Source organism: Octopus bimaculoides, chromosome 3 (genome assembly GCF_001194135.2).
Source record: "Octopus bimaculoides isolate UCB-OBI-ISO-001 chromosome 3, ASM119413v2, whole genome shotgun sequence".
Taxonomy (NCBI): domain Eukaryota; kingdom Metazoa; phylum Mollusca; class Cephalopoda; order Octopoda; family Octopodidae; genus Octopus; species Octopus bimaculoides.
Genome location: NC_068983.1, coordinates 105,438,652 through 105,457,906, shown reverse-complemented (window position 1 = coordinate 105,457,906; position 19,255 = coordinate 105,438,652). Strand labels below are relative to the sequence as shown.

At 35.5% G+C, this 19,255-nt stretch overlaps 1 protein-coding gene across 4 annotated transcripts in view; it reads left to right on the top strand.

Annotated features, from left to right (window-relative positions):
• The window catches only part of LOC106870549 (ataxin-10), a 60,757-nt gene that overhangs the window by 10,864 nt on the left and 30,638 nt on the right, over nt 1–19,255 (top strand). For all 4 annotated transcript variants that reach the window (XM_014916673.2, XM_014916674.2, XM_014916675.2 and 1 more), the window contains exons 3-7: nt 5,822–5,986; nt 7,027–7,094; nt 10,035–10,137; nt 14,551–14,736; nt 18,374–18,451. In XM_014916673.2, coding sequence (XP_014772159.1) covers nt 5,822–5,986; nt 7,027–7,094; nt 10,035–10,137; nt 14,551–14,736; nt 18,374–18,451 — 600 coding nt within the window. The remainder of the gene's footprint in view (nt 1–5,821; nt 5,987–7,026; nt 7,095–10,034; nt 10,138–14,550; nt 14,737–18,373; nt 18,452–19,255) is intronic.

Sequence of the window (19,255 nt, the reverse complement as noted above, 5' to 3'; positions counted from 1 at the left end):
TAAAACGGAGGTTTTTCGCAAAAAAACCACCCAAAATTTGCGAGAAAATGGGGGTGAGGACGGGAAGAAATCTTTCCAAATAATTTAATGCTTGGGATCAATTCCCACTTTTAGCACTATGAATGCGTAAACGTTGGTGCAGATTCAAATTTTATAAATTTATAATTCCTTTTGTTGTTGTTTAGCTATAGGTCAACCTGTATTGAATAGATTAATAAACAAAAGCAGTCTTGGTATTTGTTTTATAATATTTCTATGGTCTTCCCTGATAATTCATAACATTTTGGATTTCCTGCTAAATGGCAAGCAGTTGCAAATAGTTATCTCCCTTATATTTTGTATTTACACAGTAACTTCCCTTAGAGAACTATTTCTTGAAGCTCTATTGCAGGTTTTAACCCTTGGTCTACCAGAGAAAATGTATGTCACTAATTACCAACCGGGTCCAATGGATCCAATAATTTTCTTTTAATTAAATTTTATTCAAACTACCGCTATTTCTATGCTACATTATATATGCTTTCAGGTGAATGAAGAATTATTGTTTCTCACAAATTTAATAAAAAAATAAACTTACAGAATACTCTTTTACTCTTTTACTTGTTTCAATCATTTGACTGTGGCCATGCTGGAGCACCGCCTTTAGTCGAGCAAATCGACACCAGGACTTTTTCTTTGTAAGCTTAGTACTTATTCTATCGGTCTCTTTTTGCCGAACCGCTAAGTTACGAGGACTTAAACACACCAGCATCGGTTGTCAAGCGATGGTGGGGGGACAAACATACACACACACACACACACACACACACACACACATATATATATATAGATAGAAATTTTGTTTTTGCCAAAAGTTCAAAAAGATTGGCTAAAGCTTGGGAATTTAGGGAGCTTGAAGATGTCTCTCTCTTTTTCTCTTTCTCTCTCTCTCTTTCTCTCTCTCTCTCTCTCACACACACATACACACAGAGGCTGCTTTTGCATTTTTTTTTACTGATTTTGCTGGAGTTGAAGTAGTTGGTAAATGCTATTCAGTTTTTAGATGACATTAATTTTTTATGAGAAAAACCCTTTAATAGGGTCCTTTTTACCCTTTAATCGGGTCCTTTTTACCCTTTAATCTTGTCAAGGACATGTCAGCCTCTCTAGTGTTAATGCAATGATAATATACACCAATTACACTCTGTAAAGTGGTTAATGTTAGGAAAGTGTTCTAACTGAAGAAACCATGCTCAAATTAAATGTACAAGAAGTGCTCCTCTGACTTGTCTAGGAGGTTAGTAACTCTGAATAAGAACTGACTTAGCTCATGATGACCTGTCCTACCCATGCCAGCATGGAAAGTGGACATAAAATTGTGATGAAGATTTCATGATTGTCTATCAATTAACTTTACTTGAGAAGGCTTTTGGCAAAGAAGTAACAGACTGATTAGTCTGTGTTCTTTACATGAACTGCTGCAGTGCAGGTATGGGTGAATCACTTGTAGGGTTTGGGGTTATGAGTTTTGGTTGTGTGGGATGTGGAGTGGCAAACCTAAGAGAATAGTTTCAGTCATCTGTTTAGTAGTCTCTGATTGGATAGTGGTTAAGTACCTGTGCAACTAAACAGTTAGCATTGAACTGACAGGGTTTTAATTAGTTGGGTGACTTGAAATACCATAATGTCATCATCATCATCATTTAACATCCATCTTCCATGCTGGCATGGGTTGGATGGTTTGACAGGAGCTGGTAAGCTAGAGGAGTGCACCAGGCTCTACTATCTATTTTGACATGAATTTTATAGATGGATGCTCTTCCTAATGCCAACCCTGAATATAATTTGGGGTTCCATAGTATTTGGCTGTTAATTTATTTTGTTCTTAAATGTCACCACTTCATCAGAATAGGAAGGATAATGACTATGACTCTTTTGAGGATCACTGAGACAGGTAGGTGGAAGGGAGGAAGTTAATCCACAGACTGAATGCTTTAGAATCCTGAGGTTCAAATGGTGGTGTTAAAGCAGGCAATTCCCATCTACTGAATTTCACTCACAAGGCTTTGTTGATTGGTCAGAGACTATGATAGAAGACACTTTACCAAGGTACTATGCAAGATTGTACCCTAAACCGTGTTGCTGCAAAGAGAACTTAACCATATAGGCCAGTGGTTCTCAACTAGGGGCTATATGACCCCTGAGGGTCCATATAAGATTTTATTGGGTTCATGCATGCAAAATAGTAAATTGGAGACTCATAGAAGTATGTGAAAAAAGTTTGCTTTTGGTGTATCTATTGCAAGAAACAGATTTCTTTCTCTAATGTCTTACATAGTTCAAACTAAACAAGTTCAAGTTTATAGAGGTATCTATAAAATTAGTTTTTAAGCATTGAATGGCTATGGGGGTTCACCAAAATAAAACAGGATTCAAAGAGGTCTACAGACAAAAAGTTTGTTGAGAACCACTGATATAGACAAACTTGTATTCATTTAATGCCATGTGTGTGTCTAAGTGAGTGGTAGTCAAGATAGGTAAGTGGATTGGAGAACCTGATTGGTATAAATAGTGATTGTTTGGTGAAGGCTGAGGTTATAGGTGAGAAAGAGATGAAGGGTGTGTTGGTCAAAGATGTGTATTGAGAATGAAACTAATTGCTGTGAAGAGTTGAAAATTGCAAAAGAGATTTAGTTTCTATACCATTGCTATTAGTATGCAATCAGTGCAAGAGTCAAATATTCTTTTCTACTCTAGGCACAAGGCCTGAAATTTTTGGAGAGGAGGTTAGTTGATTAGATTGACTCCAATATGCAACTGGTACTTAATTTATCGACTCCAAAAGGATGAAAGGCAAAGTCAACCTCAGCAGAATTTGAACTCAGAATGTAAAGACAGACGAAATATGGCTAAGCATTTCGTTCGGCATGCTAACATTTCTGCCAGCTTGCCATCTTGAGAATCAAGAAATATTGCAAATGCTGAAAGTTACTGAGGACAGTGGCTTCAGAGAGGGGTAAAATGAAATATATGTCCTTGATGCAAGAAAGTTTTTGGTGGCTGGAGGAATTTGGAGATTTGTAGGAATCACATATTTGGAGGAAAGGAGAATTTAAGTTAGAGTAACTGGAAGCCATTGTTGTTGATAACCAGAAAGGAGAGGGTCATAAAAGCAGATACCACCCTTCAGGACGTGTGGTTTAGATGTTTAGTAGGGCTGATATTTGGGGGTCTATGTTGTACTTTAGTGTAGAGGCTTTAAAGGAGAGTACGAAGACTTGTCTAGTAGGTTTAGTGTTAATTTTCGGGTTAAGGACGTGTATAGAGTGTTAGCATACCATAAAATTATGAAAAAACGATTATCCCTTTCTTGTAACCTGGCCTAAATGCGGACTGAGTGGACTCACTAAAAAAAAATAAAAAATCCCAAATGTTAGGAGGTGGTAAAAAAAAAATTACATAAAAAATTTGCCAGTTATGGAAATAACTTCCCAGAAAAAAGATTCATGAAGTTGCTTAAATACTTCTGATTTTAGCCATTAAACATTTTTTGAATTGTAATTTGAGTGTTGTGTGAAGTACTGATAGATGTAGCTGGAGGTTTTTAGAAATCATTTTTCACTTTTTTATTCAACAGTTTACCAGAATTTTGATGGTATTTGATAATAATTAAAAATGATAGTGTATGTAATCAATTACAAAAAAATGAAAAAATAAAATTTTAATCCTATGGAGAAAATGTAAAAAAGTAATATAAATTTTAGTTGAAATTGTGGCATCTAATTCTCATTTTCCCATCAATTCACACGTAAAATTTTCCTTAATTTCAGAAAATTAATGAATTTCAGAAGTTACCTCCCTTATACTAGTTTGTTTCCTATTTTATAGCCTGAACATTGCGCTCTCGTACCTCAATTGCTTATCTTTTATCTTTTACTTATTTTAGTCATTGGACTGAGGCCATGCTTGGGCACCGCCTTGAAAAGTGTAGTTGAAGAAATCCACCCCAGTACTTATTTTTTTTAAGCCTGGTACTTTATCGGTCTCTTTTTGTGGAACCTCTAAATTATGGGGGATGGACACACGCACGCGCACACACATGATTGGTTTCTTTCAGTTTCTGTCTTCCAAATCCACTCACAAGGCTTTGATCAGCCTGAAGCTACAGTAGATGATAACTTGCCCAGGGTGCCACACACTGGGATTGAACACAGAACCATGTAATTGGGAAGCAAATTTCTTATTATTACACAACCATGATCAGGATTATTTTGTCTTTTCGTTTAATATACTCATGAAAATGTAAGTGGTAGACATCCAGAAACTAGTTACAACCACACTTCTAATTTTTTTCAAAGAAGGGCTCTTTGTAAAATGTGGAAACCCACCTCTCTTCCTGGCATGAACAACTTTTTCTTAGTCATTTCATAGTCACCGAGTAATCTAAATCAACTCTGTTTAAGAATGGCATGGAGGTATCAGGTTGATATCTTCATTGTCTCTATATTAGGTACATGGTCTACAGACTTGAAGTAGAGAGGGCATATAATTGATAAGGTTGCAAATAGTAACAAAAGGTCTTTGATAAACCTAACTAGATGATTTCTAACTTTTGCACAAGGCTTCAAATATTTGTTTACAGAGGAGTGTTATTATCTATTTAATGGATTCAGGTACTTGATAAGTACTTATTGTATGTATGACAAAATGAACTCTAGCAGGAATTGAACCCAGATTATAAAGAAGTATATGTAAAAATGTATACAGTGTTTAATTTGGCATTTTATCATTTCTGTTATTTATTGTTCTAGTAGTAGTAGGGATGATGATGATTCCTTACATTTGAAGTAGTAATGTGATAATAATAGTTATGATTCAGAAGAAGGAAATGGTTGATTATATTGATTCAATACTTGATAGGTACTTTACCTTCTGACATTATGATACAAGTAAAGTCAAACCTCTGCAAGATTTGAACTTGAAACATAAATGGTTGTAAATAAATACTGCATGGCATTTTCTCCATTGCTCGACCTAATTGTAAAATTATAAGTAATAATAGAAAATAAATTTTTTAAGTGTCCCAAGATAATGAAGCCATACTCTGATATTTTAAAACAATGTTGTTATAAAAAAAGGAGATCTTTTTTTTATCTATGTATCCTTCATGACTGAGGGATTTGATTCTGATACAATCAAGGTGATAGATACTTAATGAGTCTACAGTGTATTGACACAGTAATAAATTAGGGCCAATTATTTCAAGATTAAGAAGAAAATTTCCTGAAAATGTTATTTAATCCTGTAGCATTCAGATTAAAATGTATTATAATTCTTATTTATTGACATTGTTTTGAATTAATCAGACATGTATTCTTTTCCCTTTTGAAATTTTGATGATGTGATTGTATATTTTTTGAATGACATTGTAAGGCAGGTCTGAGAGACCCAACCTGGTTGGTTTGAACATCGTTTGTTCTCTCTATATATTGCTTCACATTTTCTCTCTCTTTCCATCCTTATTCTTCTCCGAGTTAATTTTCTTTTCTATTTTTCTTTAACCTTGTTTTTTTTCTTCTTTTTCTCTTTTTTTTTTCTTCCTACTCATACTGTTATCTCTCTCCCTCTTTTTTCATCCGTTTTCTTTTTCTTTTTTGCTTACCTTCTTGTCTTTCCAATTCTTTTATCTTCTTCATGCCCTTTTTTCTCTTCTTTACCGCCTCTCACATTCTTTCCTACTTCCTCCCTCTCTGTTTCTCTCTTCATTATCTCCTGTCACCAACCCCTTTCCCCTCCCTCATTACTCTTTCCATAATATAAATACATTCATTCTCTTCTGTAGCTTGACCGTCTCTTCAGAGTTCCTTGAAACAGCAAGTACAATTCTAGAAACCTATTTGGCTGAATCAAGAGAAGTCAAAGGTTTAAATCAGACAGTTACTGAAGTCTTTAGATGTTTACGCAATTCATGCATCGGTTCAAAAGATAACCAAGACACCATTTGTAGGTATGGATAAGTCTTACTTTTTTTCATTGATTTTATTTAATTTTCTTATAAAAAATGGTAAAAATACAGCAACAGGAATTTGCTCTATGTATAGATTAAACCAATAGCCCTTATTCCAGCCTGTTTGTCTTTGTCAGCTTCCCTCTTATTTTAAAAATTTCAAGACATATTATTCTTGTTCCTGTAGTCAGTCAGTTTTCTCAGTGTTATTCTAAGGGAGGTAATAATCTAAATGGTAAAAATTTAAAGAAAGAAGCAGAAGAGAAGACAAAGAAACGGAAATAGCAGAATTGGGGAAAAAATAGAAAGAGAAAACACAAGAAAAAGGGAGAGAGAAAGATGAAGGTTTACATTATTCAGCATTTGTATGTTCAAATTACACGCATGATCAAAATATATATCATAATGAAACATTGTCATGAAGATCTGTAAATTTCTGCATTAGAAGATATAGCAATCGATAGTCAAAGTAAAATAACCTTAGTTAGGAAATAGCTGTGGATGTTACACCCTTGTCTTTTCCATGTTCCTAACCAAAGGCTCTGGCCATGCTGGGTCACTACCATTCATTTTTTTCTTTTTGTGTGTTATTAAGTTTAAATATTTATGGGAATTATGAGAGTAGATAGATACATACATTAGTAGAAGAGAAAGTAGATATTCAAATATGCTGCCTTATAGTTGGACCTATGACCTTCTCTTAAAACATTTTGCTTGACTACCTCTGATCCCTGAGTCTATTCAAGCACAATCACCATAATTTGATAGCTGTAGCAAAGTTTTGTTCTCATTTAAACCTACTTTACATTTCAAGGTAAATGAAATCAAAATCAGTTTTACTTCAATTTAAAAAAAAAATCTCAGTATATATTTGATAATGCTTAATTTTTTGTTGATAAAAGAAGTATAATTGTTTATCCCTTATTTTGATAGTGTACTGGCGTTTTTTTTTAGCATTTCAAGACCTGTGAAAGGGAGGTTCCTTTTTCTTCTATGGATAAATTTACCCATTTTATAAATGCTTTTCATGTGTTTTTCAGAAACTCTCGAATCCCACTTCTGGCTCGAGACTTTATTCGTATGATCTTAAAAGAAGGAAGTGAAGATGGTAAGAGACATATTTTAAAAATTTAAAAAAAAAAAAAAAAAATTTGAATAATGAATTTCATTTGAGATTTAAAAAATTATTTCCTAACAAATAAATTCATGTAATTTCCTAAGTTTACCACTGAAAACACTAACAGAATATTGTTTAATAAAATGACATAGCCCTGAAGGTAGAGAATCTTGCATCTTGATACACCTAAAGCAGTTAGAACCTCTCACTGGCTTGGTTTTAATGACAGTGGTCATGTCATATAACACTATTAATTGGCCAAATATTATTTTCAGTGATATGCTGCCAGAGTGTCAACAGAACAGAACATTACATTTCTACCGTGTTTTTTTTTTGTCTTTTTTTCTTTCTTTTAGAAGTCTAATATGTCACCTGGTTGGTTGTTGTTGATGTTTAACCCTTAGACAGCCCTGATTGAATAGACTAATGATCAAAAGTGTTTTAACAATGATCATCCTGTATATATTTTTTTTATATATGCTCAGGCATGGCTGTGTGGTTGAGAAGCTTGCTTCCCAACCATTCAGTTCCACTGTGAGGTGCCTTGATTTAGTGACTGTGGGTCTGTAGACTCTATGAAAGCTTGGGTAACAGATTATGAGTAGCAACTAATACTCCTGGAATTTCATCATGATATATCACAAAGTGAAACTTTGCAATCATATGACCTTTGAGATCTTATATTTGTGGCTCATGTATATAAATGACTTAACTGTACTCTTTTCTTAGCATTGGCAGCAGAGTTGTTCCTCCTTCATTGTCTCATTCACTCAGTATGCCTTTCATGTGTAGGTTGCTACACTATTCCTTCATTTTCCTGGAATGATTACAGACCCACATATCCAGTTTTAAGTGTTGCACAATTATATGATGATTTACCTTTTAGAATTTCATTCCTGATGCCAATACCTGCTGACTGGCTTCCGTGCCGGTGGCATGTGGAAAGCACCATCCGAACGTTGCTGATGCCAGTGCTCCCTGACTGGCTCCTGTGCTGGTGGCATGTAAAAAGCAATATTCAAACGTGATTGATGCTCAGCCTGCTTGACTGGCTCTTGTGCTGGTGGCACATAAAAAGTACCCACTACACTCTCAGAGTGGTTGGCGTTAGAAAGGGCATTCAGCTGTAGAAACATTGCCAGATCAGATTGGAGCCTGGTGCAGCCTCTGGCTCTCCAGACCTCAGTCAAACCGTCCAGCCCATGCCAGCATGGAAAACTTGAATGATGATGATGAATCTATTTACACTTGATCTGTTTTTCTTTGGGGGCTACTACCTCAACTGGCAACAAAGGGTTTCTCTCGCAGAGTGAAAGGCAGATTGTACTTTGCTTGTATATGAAATGTGATGCTTCTTGATAGCAAAACATGGTCCTTGAATGTAGAGAATTGGCAAGAAATGAAGTGACCATGCACCACTGGATGTGTAATGTTAATGTGCATGAATAACAGAGCACAAAAGAGTTAAGGAAAACTGGAAATAAGAATTAGATGTTGTGTGCAAGAAAGACGATTGCATTGATAATTGGCATGTAACGTGTATGCAGAATAATGGTTGCGTGAAATGCTAAGCGCTCCAAGCAGATGGAATCTGTGGAAGAGATAGCCCTAGGAGGACATGTGATGAAGCATAAAGACTGATCTTAACAAGCTAAATCTCATAGAGATGATAACAAGATGGCTTGTGGGAAAATGCGGCAGGGGAGCGGAGGGAGGGGCACTCAACCTATGCAAGTGAGAAAAATGGTTGTTACCATGCTGATGGTAGAAATGGAGATTGAGATGTATAATATTCACCATTTGAATCTCTCTTGATTGTTATGGCCACTCTCCTCTGTTACACTTTCATTTACCACCTATCCATCTCCTACCAATGTGCCTTCCTACTATCACTTCATCTCTCTACCATCATATTACATGTGTCCTGAATGATGGCATCACATTGAATCTGTCTGTTCAATTTTCTCCTTACCAATCATTACTTTTTGATTGCTAACAATCACTCTCTCACATTCTCTCTCATATCACTCATTACTGACATCTTTCACTCCCTTGTCATCATCTTCATTGCTACCATCACTTTCTCTCTCACATAACTCCTTCCATCATTCATAGTTGATATCTGTTTTTCTTCATCTCTCCCTACTATGTCTTTGAGTACTCTCTCTGCCATCACTCACTCTCTCTCCCTCTGTCTGTCTGTCTTTCCCTCTGTCTGTTTGTATCTGTTTATCTGGCTGGTTGTGTCTGTTTGTCTGTCTGTCTATCTGTCTATCCATCTCTCTGCTATCACTTTCTGCTATCTTTCTCTCACTTTAAGTATTTTCTCTTCTAGCATTCTGTCTTCCTCTTATTACTCTCTCTCTTCCCTCCATCAAACCACTCATATTATTTTTATCCTATCTCCTTACCAACAACCATCATGTAGTTGTTCTTCTCACTCATTCTTCCTTTACTCTTTCCCCTCTCACCTTGCTCTTATTACTCTAGTCCTTTTCCATTACTCTCTATTCTCTATTACCCTCTTGCTCTCATTATCTTCTTTCTTCACTCTCCTATCTTTTAAGGATGAGATGACCCTCTGGTGCTGGTGAACAAATGAATAGAAACAACATAGGATAGAGCAGACTTTTTAGTTTTGTCAATGATATGACAAACCCTCCAGTACTGGTGCCATGATAAAACACGCCCAGTACACTCTGTACAGTTGTTGCAATAGGAAAGCATCAAGCCATAGAAAACATACAAAAAAAGAACAGAAACAGTTGTTCTGATGAGCTTCCGCATAGTTTCTGACTACCAAATTCCAAATCTTACATATAAAGCTTTGGTCAACTTGAAAATGTGATAGAACTAATTTGGATGTATTTAGAATAAAATGTGTGTATTTTAGCATGTTAATAAATTTCATGAATTTTTCTTTCCTTGTAGCTGAAGTCCAACTCTGTTGTGCTGTACAGTTCATTGGTAATGCTGTGGTGAATAACTATGACAATCAAATACTTGTTTGGAGCAGTTTCTCTCCTGACTTCCCGTAATTATATTTCTTTTTTTTTTTTCGATATATTTATCTTGTTTCAGTCATTGAACTGTGGCTATGCTGGAGCACTGTCTTTAAGGGTTTATTTGAACAAATTGGCACCAGTGCTTATTCTTACAGCAGAGCATAATAATGATTATTTCTAATCTTAAATATTCTAACCAAAAAACAGTAGGGTGTATTTGAGGAAGATTTGGTTGCTGTTTCTAGCAGATTGACCAACCATATAGAAGTTCTCTCATTGACTCAAGATTCAAAGTAGTTGAGGAATTGTGTAAACCAGTCAATTTAGCAGAGAAAGATAGATTATTCTTCTGTTGTAAGATAGGCTGTATTAGAAAGTTATTGTGTACAACAGTAAAACATAAGGTGGAATAAATTCCATTTGGTTTCCACTTTAATTTTGCTGAACAAGTGAGTCCAAGTGTGGACTCAACTTGTTAAGTGAAATTTGTTTTTCAATTATAATGAAAGGAAAGTGACTAAGGTAGTTTGAGAATGGATGACATGAAATAGGTGCAGATGTCTTTTGAATTGGAGGTTGATGACAGCTGGTTCAGAGTTCAGGCAAAAATTTTTGGTAGTTAAATCTGATCTCAGGAGCATAGAGGTAAGCAGATGGTATTAATAATATAAACTCAATTAACCCATTCCAATATGGAAAAATATGTTTATACTGAGCATAAAATATTTTCTCTAGATTACCATTGTATTCATTTTGATATGGTTTAATGCAACAAACTTTGCAATGTAGATTCCATAACAAAGTGTTTTAGAATATTTTTTTTCATTCTGTTTCTATGCCATCTAATTAGATTAGTCTACAGTTTTATAAAAACATGTTAATGTGTTACTTAGTTAAATTTCAAGATTGTAAGTTTTTTTCTTCATTGGTAAACTTCTATAAAAGATTTATTATCAAAAACACTATGTGGAAGCCTTCTTGTTATTTTTATTATTATATATTTTCATTTCAAATATATTCTTGGTTTAAGTAATCAACGACTGAAATAAACTATTTACCTGTTATTTTTATTTAATTATTCTTTTGATGTGGAGGCAGTCTTTGTTATGTTTTATTGAGAGGATTTCTCAGGTTGTTGTTAGAGGAAGCAACTTTACAGTTAACTGGCGGGTGTTACCCATTTACCAACAACCCCTGCACCGAACTGTTTAATGTTTGCAGGCTTTTCAGTTCAGAAGAGGTCAGACCTTTTGTTTGGTTTGAGTTTTTTTTCTTCTCTTTTTGAATGTTTTTAGCATGTTTTCTAAGACTGAACTCAACACTGATTTCCCGTGTGAAATGTTAAACCTGTTTTGAATTGATTTTTGAGATTTGAACTCCAATTTTAGTGTTGCTGGGCGACAAAATGAGTTTTTAGTGTAAGTTGAAATTTTGGAGTTTATTTGTATGAAGTTTCAGTATAAATTCTTTGTCATTGTCTTTTACTATGATAAATTAGGTGGTGTTGATTTTCACCTCAGTTAGCTCTGACTGAGCAAACTTTTGATCAAAGGTATTCTAGCAACAACCATCTTGTTTTTTATCCAGACATAGTGTACCTAAGACTACAATTTCTAAAGTATCTTTATTTAAGATAATAGGGAATGAGTTGAAAGAAGTTTTACTTCTGTTTCTAACAGATCAAGTGAGCACATGTAATGTCAGAAAGATTAGGTGTTTTCTTATTGTTTGTCCCCAGGTCAGTATTGTTTGAGTGACCTGACCTGTGGTCAAAGGCATTTCATCCAAGACCATTCCATCTTTACCCTAGATGATACATCCTGGATCTAATTATCCAATGCGTATTGTGTTTTATAAGATGGTTGGGTTTGAGGAAATTTAGCTGCTATTTTTATTAACAAGGATGTTATTAGTTAATTATGGTAGAATTTTTTTCAATTCACTCTTATTAAATTTTGTGAAGTTCCATGAAACAGATACATTTCCAGATGTTCCGGTAATAGTAATGTAAGACACAATTGTTGCTGTAGTTTTTATTAATGATAAAGTAGCTTTTAGTGAGCTATTTATGTTTATTAATATATTTATCATGTGAAATTATAGAAAATATTTATTTATTATAATTATTTAGAAAATTTTTATTTGCAGAATTAAATGAAAAACACGATTTATTGTAGGCACAGCATAATGTAGTGAATAGTGAGTTTTATTCCAATTTGTTGCAATGATTTCACATTGGTAATCTCAATTTAAGTCCTACGAAAAATTTAATGGATTAATGACAAAAGTCTTTGATCTGTAGTTTGGGATTGTTATTTATTTTAGGTGTTCACATTTCAGATGTTTTTAGAGGCCTCCATTGATCAAGGTTGACCATAAATCTGCACAACTATGTGTAGGCTTAGGCAAGATTTTTTGAAGAAGAGTGGCAGTTTCTCATGTATGCAAATCTTTTCTCTCTCCATACCACTATTGTTTGTCCAAGAAATAGGTTGCTGCCTGAGGCCAATACAGATTGGCTCAGAGTCAGAAAGCACACAATCAGAGCAGATACAAAAGGCATCTATCTTGACCCTTCAGTACTTCCACCAATTAAATATTGTGAATCGAACCTTTTTTTATTGACTTTGAAAGGACGACAGACAAAGTTGACCATGGTAGGATTTGAACGTAGAGCATAGTGTGTCAAAACAGATGCTGTGAAACATTCCATCCAACACTCATGATTATGTAAATTTGTTGTACTCTATCTAAAATCAGGTGGTCATTAAACAACTAAAGTTAAATAATTATTTATGAGCAGGGTATTTAGAATATTTTGCGTCTTTCCTCAGCTCATCTCCTTGATGAAGCTGCAGTCCTGGGCGAAGAAAAGACCAAGCCTGGCACCTAGAATGTTGTCCGGTGCTCACAGTCCTCTACCGGTTGGGCAATGGGATTGGTGGATGTTCCACCTTAGAAATTTATAGAGGATTAGTGGCAGGGAAGTGCAACAACATTCATGAGGTGACTCTGGGTGCTGATGAGAATGAACTGGCTAGTCTGTTCCAGAGGACTTTCCAGTTGGGAACTATCATGGATGATTTCTAGATGTCCTTGGCCTGGCAGTGCTACCGGGTGGGGTGGGGTGGTGCGCTACTGGTTTGAGATAAACTCTATTGGCACAGATGTGCTGTCAGACAGGCTTGTTCAAGGTGTGCGCGAGTGACGAAACCATTCTGCATGCCCTTGTTCAGTGTCTGAGCGTTGCTGATTTGTGGGGTCATGTTGAACAGCTGCTGTCATGTGTGGGATGGATCTGTCTGTTGGCCAAGTCTGCAGTGATGATTGCACTGCCACTCTCATTCAGTTGGGCAGGCGAGGCAGTTTTCTTTTGCCTGGTGGCTGTGGTGAAAGAGGTTGTTTGGTGGACAAGGCTGAGAGGCATGATGACAGATACATTCCTCTTTGGTAGAGCTCTCATTGACTTATTCAAGTTTCACTTGAAAAGGAAATTGAGAGTGAAGAGGGAAGTGCTGTCCTTGAGTGAGTTTATTTGAAAGGTGGGTGAAAGTTGGGAAAATGGCAAGAGTGGATGGTACTTCTCTAAGTGTAGACCTGTGAGTTGGAGAGAAGGAATTAAAGAGGGCACCTGCTCCTGTGGTTTCAGGGAAATCTTGGACAGTGGGGTTCCTCAATTATCCCTAGAGGCCTTCCTGTATCAGGAGGGCCACATCCCTATCATTCTCCCTGCCACTTTTTTTTTTTTAACTCTTGTATGCTATGCATATGTCCTGTGTATTCTTTCTTTCTTTCATTTATTTTTTTATCATTTCATTATATGTAAACCCCCACACTTTATGTCTGTTTTGTATTGTCCCCCTCATCCTTTGCCCTTGTGGCAAATAAATGCAATCATCATCATTATTATTATTAAGGCAGTGAGTTGACAATGTTTAACAGCATTTCATCTGTCTTTACTTTTTGAGTTCAAATGTGGCTGGGTTGACTGTCTTTCATCCTTTTGGAGTTGATAGAATAAGTATCAGTTGAGTACTGGGGTTGATGTAATCGGCTTACCCCTCCCCTGAAATTGCTGGCTTTGTGCCAAAATTTGAAATCATTATTATTATTAAGGCAGTGAGCTGGCAGAATCATTGGCATGCCAGGCAAAATGTTTTGCTGCATTTCATCCATCTTTATGTTCTAAGTTCAAATTCTGCCAAGGTTGACTTTGCCTTTCAAACTTTCGGGGTTGATGAATTAAGTACCAGTCAAGTACTGGGGTCGATGTAATCAACTTACCCCACCTCCCCAAATTTCAGGCCTTGTGCCTGTAGTAGAAAGGATTATTATTATTATCATTATTATTATTATTATTATTATTATTATTATTATTATTATTATTATTATTATTTCTTGTATTTGTTGTCACTAATTACCTTTTTGTTGTTGTTTTCTAGTCTTTTGTTATCAAGTTGTGATTGGAATTTGGGTCACTACACCTGCATGGTAGTTCACAATTGCTTGGCTACCTTAATTAGCCAGCCAAATGCAGATATCCGTCCAATTGATGTTAAAGACCCACTCATGCAATCCCTTATTTTAGCTGTTATGGACATGCTCAAAAAAGAAGATTCAGAATGGGGGTAAGTATTTTTTGCATTTTTGTAGGTTTTTGTTATTTCATATTATTGTAGCCCTGACTGAATAGACTTTTGATCAAGGATGCTCCATGTTACTCTGTCAAATGTAGTACTTATTTATTTACATTATTTTGAATTAATCCTACATTATTTTGCATCTTTGAGATTTTTGAAGATGCAATTGTTTATTCTTAGAATGACATTGTAGGGTAGTTGAAAGATGCTGGATCTGGCCAATTTGAACATAAAACAGGTAAAATATTTGGGCTGGATATGGCCAGTTTAAATGCTAAAGGGCTAGAGTAAATCCACACAATCTCAAGAAGACCCATCCTCCACAGCAGAAGTGTTAAGGCAGCATCCTCCGGTGAAGAGGATTGGCCTGCAAGAGTCCTCTGCTGGTGCCATGTCAAAAGCACTCATGCTGATGCCATACAAGGATGTTTGTGTTGGTGCCACATTGAAAGCACCCACCACACACTGTAAAATGCTTGGCGTTAGGAAGGTCATCCAGCCATAGAAACTAAGCCAAATCAGACTGGAACCTAGTGCAATTCTCTGACTTGTAAGCGCTGATCAAACCATCCAACCCATACCAGCATGGAAAATGAATGTTAAAGGATGATGGTGATGATGAATCTGACCCCACTCTTTAGATTTAGAAGTCTGACCACTGTTACTCAACAGTATAAGACAGCTGCAGTGAGCAGCAAGCTGTAAGTTTTACATTAGTGTGACCTTCTCCTGGATGACTTGCCTTACAGAGCTCTACCTATCCTGGAGTTGCTAGAAGAGTGTTAACTCAATTGAAACAAGTATATTTATTGATCTTATATTATAATCTGTTTGATATTAGTAATATTTATTGAAGACTGAAAGTAAGGGCAGTGAGCTGGCAGAATCATTAGCATGCTGGGCAAAATGCTTGATGGTATTTCATCCATCTTCATCTTTTGAGTTCAAATTCCACTGAGGTCAATTTTGCTTTTCATCCTTTTAGGATCAATAAAATAAGTACCAGTTTGAACACTGGGGTCAATGCAATCAACTTACCCTTTCCCTTAAAATTGCTAGCCTTGTGCCAAAATTTGAAATCAGTATTTATTGAAGACTTATTTTTGGCTGGTTGGATGCAAAAGAATATATTAACTTGGTTTTAGGATGCCAAGGTGTAAGGAACTTTTAGAAAGACTTGGGTTTCAAGAATTATTTTGTCTATTATTAGTGTAGATGTGTAGTTAAGAAGCTTGCCTCCCAACCATGTGGTCTTGATTTCACTCCTACTCTGCAGCACCTTCGGCAAATGTCTTCTACTATAGCCTCAGGTTGACCAAAGCTTTTTGAGTGAACTTGGTAGACAGAAACTGAATGAAGCCCTTCATATATATGTGTGTGTGTTGTGTGTACTCTTGTCTTGACTTCATGTGATGGTTGTGAGGACTGGACATGAAATTCTTTGGGTATTATACCTTTTGTTACATAATTTCATCTTTGAATATCAATTCACTGATTGTACAGTTTCTGTTGTTGCGTTCAGAAGTTCACCCCTTTTATACATAAGAATTTGCCTGATTGTAACACAGTTAAAAAAGCCATATTTTTTGAAGCATTATAAGCTGACAGTTTTGTTTTCACCCTTTTGACTTTTGTTAATCTGAGCACAAAATAAGGTGTGAAATAATCATTTATCTTTTTCCCATCTTTAAAAAAAAGTTTGGCTTGATGTAAATACTTTTTCTTCATTGTTTAACTATTTTGGCATATCTTTGTAGAACTTTATGCTTCATTGTATTTCTTTTACGATAATGTTTTATTGACTGTTATAGTTTCATCACAGGAGGTCTTGTTTAGTAATTCCAAACAAGGGGACCTCCTGTGATGCAGTTATTGTTCTAAATCTTGCCTATTAGTAGTAAAGTCTACGTGAGGATTATTAGGTTTTGCACTGAGGCTTCAAGTATTTCTTTGGCTTAAAAACTTCTGCTCAACTTCACCGTTATTTCTTGTTCTTTTTAGTTTTTGTTAAAATTATTGAAATGCCTAATTTGTGTGTGTGCGTGCATGCGTGCTTTACTGACTAGAGTTTCCTAGGTGATTCAGCAAATAAAGTTTGCTCTTAAACACTGTGTAACTTAATAAAAAAAGTTTTTCGGTGGTGCCAGTGTGTCCAATGAATTTGTTGTCTAATTGTTAACTGTTGAAAAAGTTGTGTAAAAGTGGGTCTGTAGACTCTATGAAAGCTTGGGTAACAGATTATAAGTAGCAACTAATACTCCTGGAATTTCATCATGATATATCACAAAATGAAACTTTGCGATCATATGACCTTTGAGATCATATATTTGTGGCTCATGTATATAAAAGACTTAACTGTACTCTTTTCTTAGCATTGGCAGCAGAGTTGTTCCTCCTTCATTGTCTCATTCACTCAGTATGCCTTTCATGTGTAGGTTGCTACACTATTCCTTCATTTTCCTGGAATGATTACAGACCCACATATCCAGTTTTAAGTGTTGCACAATTATATGATGATTTATCTTTACCTTTTAGAATTTCTTTCCCGATGCCAGTACCCCCTCACTGGCTTCCGTGCCGGTGGCATGTAAAAAGCCCTATCTAAATGTGATCGATGCCAGGCCTACCTGGCTGGCTCCTGTGTGGATAGCACATAAAAAAGCATCCACTACACTCTCAGAGTGATTGGCGTTAGGAAGGGCATCCAGCGGTAGAAACATTGCCAGATCAGATTGGAGCCTCAGTCAAACCGTCCAACGCATGCCAGTATGGAAAACGGACGTTAAATGATGATGATGATGATGATGATATATTTTATATCTATATATATATATATATATATATATATATATATTATACATATATATATTATATACATACATACATACACACATACACAAACACATGTGTGTGTACATGTTACTGTCATGATAGTTGTAAATGAATATCACCATCAAACAAATGGAGTCCTTTGATTCCTAATCATCTATGACAACATGTCTCATTGTAGGGGAATATTACCTTGCTTTCACTGATAGGAAAGGTGTCTGGCTTTAGAAAGTTTACCTCAACCAATTCCATCTGACCCATGCAAGCATGGAAAAGTAGAGATGTTAAATGATGGTGACGATATTTTGAGAGCTATATCAGTGTGGAATGGCATAATCAATGCATCAAATGAAAAATACCTTGTAAAAGAATGTAATCAAGACAGAATCAAACATCCCATCTAGATGAACTTTGCTTTCAGCTCTATGAGGCTGATAAAATGAGTACCAGAGATTATAATTGAAAAATCCTGAAGGTGGTGTTGAAGTATGATTATAGACCAATGACTGGAATCAGTGAAAAAATGAAAGAATTCAGTACAGTGCTTGTGATTTCAATCCCAGTCGAAATAGGTCACCAGAAAATAGAGGTGTCAATTGAAATAATGGATTAAAAATAAAATCAAACATAGGATAAGATGAGCTTAATAGTATCCTGAATAAATTTTATTATTCTATCTCTATAACTTTAAAAAAATAAAGAATTCTTGCTTCTCTGTATCAATAAGTAATGAAGGGTATGTTGATATATTGATACATTTTGATGTACTTATCTTCTTTTTTCTTTTAATTTAAAGGATTTTTGTTCTGGAAGATTTTTTACTTGTTGAGGATTTCATCTCTGTGATGTATCCACAAATGGATAATGAACAGAAGTAAGTGAATATTCTGAAATTTAATACACTATTATGGTGTGTGTGTGTGTGTGTGTGCATGTGCATGTGCATGCCTGGTTGGCATGTATTTTTGTGTGTAAGCATACATGCATGTCCACATGTTTGTATGTTTAACTTCAGGATCTTTAAAATGTTGGCCAAAATACTTTGTGTTGCAGGCATAGCTGTGTGGTTAAGAAGTTTGCTTTCCAACCACATGGTTCCAGGTTCAGGGCAAATGTCTTCTACTATACCCCTGGGTCAGCCAAAGTCTTGTGAGTGGATTTGGTTGATGGAAACTGAAAGAGGCCTGTTGTGTGTGTGTGTGCACTAAACATTGCAACAGTTGTATTCTTCTCTCTTTATCAAATTAGTCTGTAAGGTACTCTTGTTCATCCCGTTTTCTCTTCCATTATCCATTTCCTCTCTGTCTCATTCCATTCGATAGTGCTCAAAATCATAACAGTGGGAATTCTCACACATTAATATATGTTTTGTAGTTCATAAACATCCCTTAAACTGAGCTGCTACAGCTTCTTTTCCTTTTCACTAACAGTTAATTTGTTATTTTTAGTTGTCTGTAATATTTTCTTGTCACTTTTGAACATACCCCATATAAGTAAGATAGGCTGAAGTAGGATAGACTTTTAAATTTCTGCTCTTTGTTTACGTTTAATATACTTTCAGCCCAGGTTGGAACCCGGCCATAATATTAAATAATAATATAATTTTGTTTCTTTTTAAAATGTGATTTTTTATAGATATCTAGCCCTTTAGCACTCAAATTACCTTGTTGATTATAAT